At 30.7% G+C, this 3937-nt stretch overlaps 1 protein-coding gene across 1 annotated transcript in view; it reads left to right on the top strand.

Annotated features, from left to right (window-relative positions):
* LOC106882611 (collagen alpha-3(VI) chain) overlaps positions 1-3937 on the top strand; it is a 180154-nt gene that overhangs the window by 164968 nt on the left and 11249 nt on the right. Inside the window, exons 50-53 of the mRNA XM_052975952.1 lie at positions 297-329; positions 623-885; positions 3282-3570; positions 3781-3937. Coding sequence (XP_052831912.1) covers positions 297-329; positions 623-885; positions 3282-3570; positions 3781-3937 — 742 coding nt within the window. The remainder of the gene's footprint in view (positions 1-296; positions 330-622; positions 886-3281; positions 3571-3780) is intronic.

Raw genomic sequence — 3937 nt, 5'->3', positions numbered from 1 at the left:
ATATATATATATATATATATACATCTGTGCGCGTGTGTTGTATATAGCACCACTGGTGATAGATTTACCTTACTAATATTTTATTATTCATACAAAACATTTGCTATATTAAAAAATGTCATTTTGTTTGTGTTTTTTACTTTGAAGTACCTCATAAAGCTTTTAAAGAAAAATAATTATCTATCTTGTAAACAAATCAGTTGTATCAGAAAATAATTATGATGCAGGTAAATTGAACTTCTTCATATCCTTGTGTATATTTGTTTCTATTAATTATGTAAATATTTACTTTGTAGCAGTCATCCCAAAACCTAAACCACCTGTATCAGGTAATATTCAGTTCCACATCTTGTCAAAATTTTTTTATCATTTCTAACAGATTTAAAATAAAAATTAATATTGTCTTTGTCCAAAATCATGTCTGTCTCAATTATATGAACTTGAGTGTGTGTATATATGCACACACACAGATATATATAGGTATATTATATGTTGTGTACTATATATTTGATATAAATATATATATGTATTATATCATAGTAATATATATATATGTATGTGTATATTTTATTTTTATTATTAAAAATAAGTGAAAGTAAATTATAATTTGAAACTTTTGCAGAAACTGGTCAGGATATTGTGTTGATGTTGGATTCCAGTGTACCAAATGAAAAGTTTTTTTTGATGCTTATCTTTGCTCGTACATTTGTTGGGACGGCTGACTTTGACTCAGGGAAAGTGAGAATTGGTCTTTTGTTCTTTAATTCTGATGCTAAAATCGAAGCCCATTTAAATACATTCCATCAGAAAGCCGATTTACTGCAGGCTATTGATATGTTGCCACAAAGTACAGGAAAATCAAACAAAGCCAAGGCTTTCAATGAAGTAAGTTACTTTCAAGTATGTTTCATAATCATCATCATCCTTATTAGGAAATATAGAGTTACAACTTGTATATAGCATCAGAGTTTTAAGTAAGATATAATTTATAGAATATATCCTAGTATATTACTGGCTTTTATTTTATTAACTCTGAAGTTATGAAAGAAAAATCAATTATTGCTAGAGCTTGGATGTAACTAAATACAGATAGTAATCACTGATGATCTCTTGCTCTAGATATCCTATCACTTTGTCAATATTGTTACTCTGATATTCTCTCATTGTGTGCATATTTGTCACTCTGTATTCTTTTACCCTGTTCACGTTCTGTAATTCTGTGATATTCTGTTATTCTATTGATATCCTGTTAATCACTTAATACTACTATAACACCTTTTTGAAAAGGAAGACTGTATAATATTATTGTTCTATTTAAAGAGGCACACATTCTTCCTTGTATAAAAGAAGAGCTGCAGTGATGAAAATTTATAGTGCCTCATGTTTGTACTACTGAGATTTAGCTGTTGAGAGAAATACAAAAGTTGTAGCAGACTTTCAAAGCAATGCAGCATTACAAGGGAAAGCGGGTTAAGAAGCATGTGACTCTTTATAAGGAGAAAAATGGGAGGATCATTGAGTAGATATAGAAGATGTAGATTTTGAGTATCATGTAGTGATAATTGATTTAGTTTGGAAATACAAAATTTCTTCCATAGACATCCAGAAAATATGAATTAATTATTTAACGATTAACGAATGTTTGAAATACTGGAAAGGATAGCAACTATATAGTAGTTGACAGTGTTTAGAAAAGTTTTATTTTAGGAATCTGGGATACCAGTATCTCAGTCCAATAAGTTTTCACTAAAGACTTTTCTTAATCCTTTCTCCTTTCTACTCATAACCATCATACCTCTTCTAAAATGCTATCCCTGTCTCCATTTTTTGTTGCATCAGCCTATAGAAATCCAGGCTGAATATCAACTATATTAATCCTATCATACTGTGTTCTCAGTATACTGGGAATAGCCTAAATGTAATTTCTGCCAGATTCCTGTTCAGGTGGTAATGAACAACACACAGAGAAAGATAAAATAGACAACTGATCACATTGCAACTTTGTAGTCAAGTGTGTTTATGACTCATTGTTAAAGGTGTTCTCCATTACTCTTGTTTATTTTGGTTTTCCACAAAAAAAAAAAAAAAAAAAATCTGATTTTGTGATAAAACGAGTGTGTGATGAATGCAGCACTTCATCTTGTAAATGAAAGCCTAAATTCTTTACAGTTGAGTAGTTATTCTTTGGATGAAGAGTTTACCCATATGCAGCTAGTAAAGGTAATTCGGACAATCAATCTGGCAAAAGTGATGAGGAAAGTAGTGATTTGGGTTAACAAATACAGTAGTTGAAGAATATTGTTATTCTCCTAATTTTGTTTTTTTTTCTTGTGATTCTGTCCATGAGTTTGCCTGCAATGAATTAATATGGTAGTTGTGAGAAAGGCCTATTATTGTTATTCTCTCAAATTTTTTTGTGTGTTTCTGCCTTTTAGTTTGCCTGCAATCATTACTCTTGAGCTGTATATACAACTGTTTATTTACATTTGACGGATATTTATCCTCATCTTGTTTGTTGTTAACACAACGTTTTGGCCGATATACCCTCCAGCTTTCATCAGGTGTCTTGGGGAAATTTCGAACCAGGGTTCTCATTCCTAAGGTATTTTTCGATTTTATTGTTCAGGTCACTGCCTGGAATCAAACTTGTAATCTTGGTGTTAGTAGCCCTCGCTCTTAACCGCTACACCATATTACCTTTTTGCTCAGAAGTCTAGATAGAGGATAAAATTAGACACATGGACCTATGTTTGAGAGGGTTACGATCACCTCTCTGCATTTAATTGATTTCGTTATTATCATAGAAACTCTGTTAGCTTAAAAATAATCTATATTTCATTGAACATATTATGTTACTGTTATTAAAGAGAGATACATGCTGTGTTAGTCAAATATACACTGCAATAACCACAGTATTTCGTGCCAATTATTTTTACACAAATGCTGCCTTTCAGTATTAAAATAAATGCAAATTCATTTGAAATTTGATTCTTAATATGTATAATTTCTCAAAGCTTGCATTTATTCTAATCTGAATAAATGTAGCTTCCATTTTATAGTGAAATTATCTAATTTCAATTAAATATGAATGATGACATGAACACTTGTCACTTACCACTGAAAACATCTTAACATTTTTTGTCTTATTTGCAATTGAAACAAAACTCATGCTATTTATAAATGAAATATTTATTTTGTGAATTTACACATATAATTTATATGTATGTATGCATGTGTGTATGTATATATATTTTGTCTAATATTAAAATTGAAATATTTAGGTGAGGAAAAATATGTTTACTATTGAAAATGGAGATCGACCTAAAGCTGAAAATAAAGTTATTCTTATCACTGGATCAAAGACCAGTGATATAGTAAAAGCTGAGAAACGTGCTGAAGAATTACGAAGAGAAGCCAAAGCTGAGGTATTTGTACTTGGATTAGGTGATACAGATCCAAATGAGCTGTACGGCTTTGCATCTGCACCAGAGAATGAACATGTGTATCAAGTGAACTCTGCTGAAAGTATAATGAATATTATAGATCCACTTTTAAAAAAAGTTAAGCAAGGTATGAACTTGATATTATAAACATATTTTGTTTTTTGACTCAAAATAAAATGATTAATCTTGAAAATACTCTTTCATATTGCATTTAAACATCTTGAAAACATATGTAGTATAAATGGCAAAAATGTCCTTTATGATTAGGATTTGTTTAGTCTCTTTCTGACAATCATGACCTAATGAATAAAATTGAAAATGTATTTCATTTTTGCAGTATATGTACCACCTCCAACTACTCCAGCTCCTACAACTAGACGAACTATTTCGTCAACAAAACAACGAATTCCAGTGGCTACTACACCAAGGACTACGACCCAAGAGACTACAACCCGAAGTACTACAACCCGAAGTACTACAACCCGAAGTACTAC

Source organism: Octopus bimaculoides, chromosome 23 (assembly GCF_001194135.2).
Source record: "Octopus bimaculoides isolate UCB-OBI-ISO-001 chromosome 23, ASM119413v2, whole genome shotgun sequence".
Classification (NCBI taxonomy): domain Eukaryota; kingdom Metazoa; phylum Mollusca; class Cephalopoda; order Octopoda; family Octopodidae; genus Octopus; species Octopus bimaculoides.
This window is presented reverse-complemented; position numbering and strand designations above follow the sequence as displayed.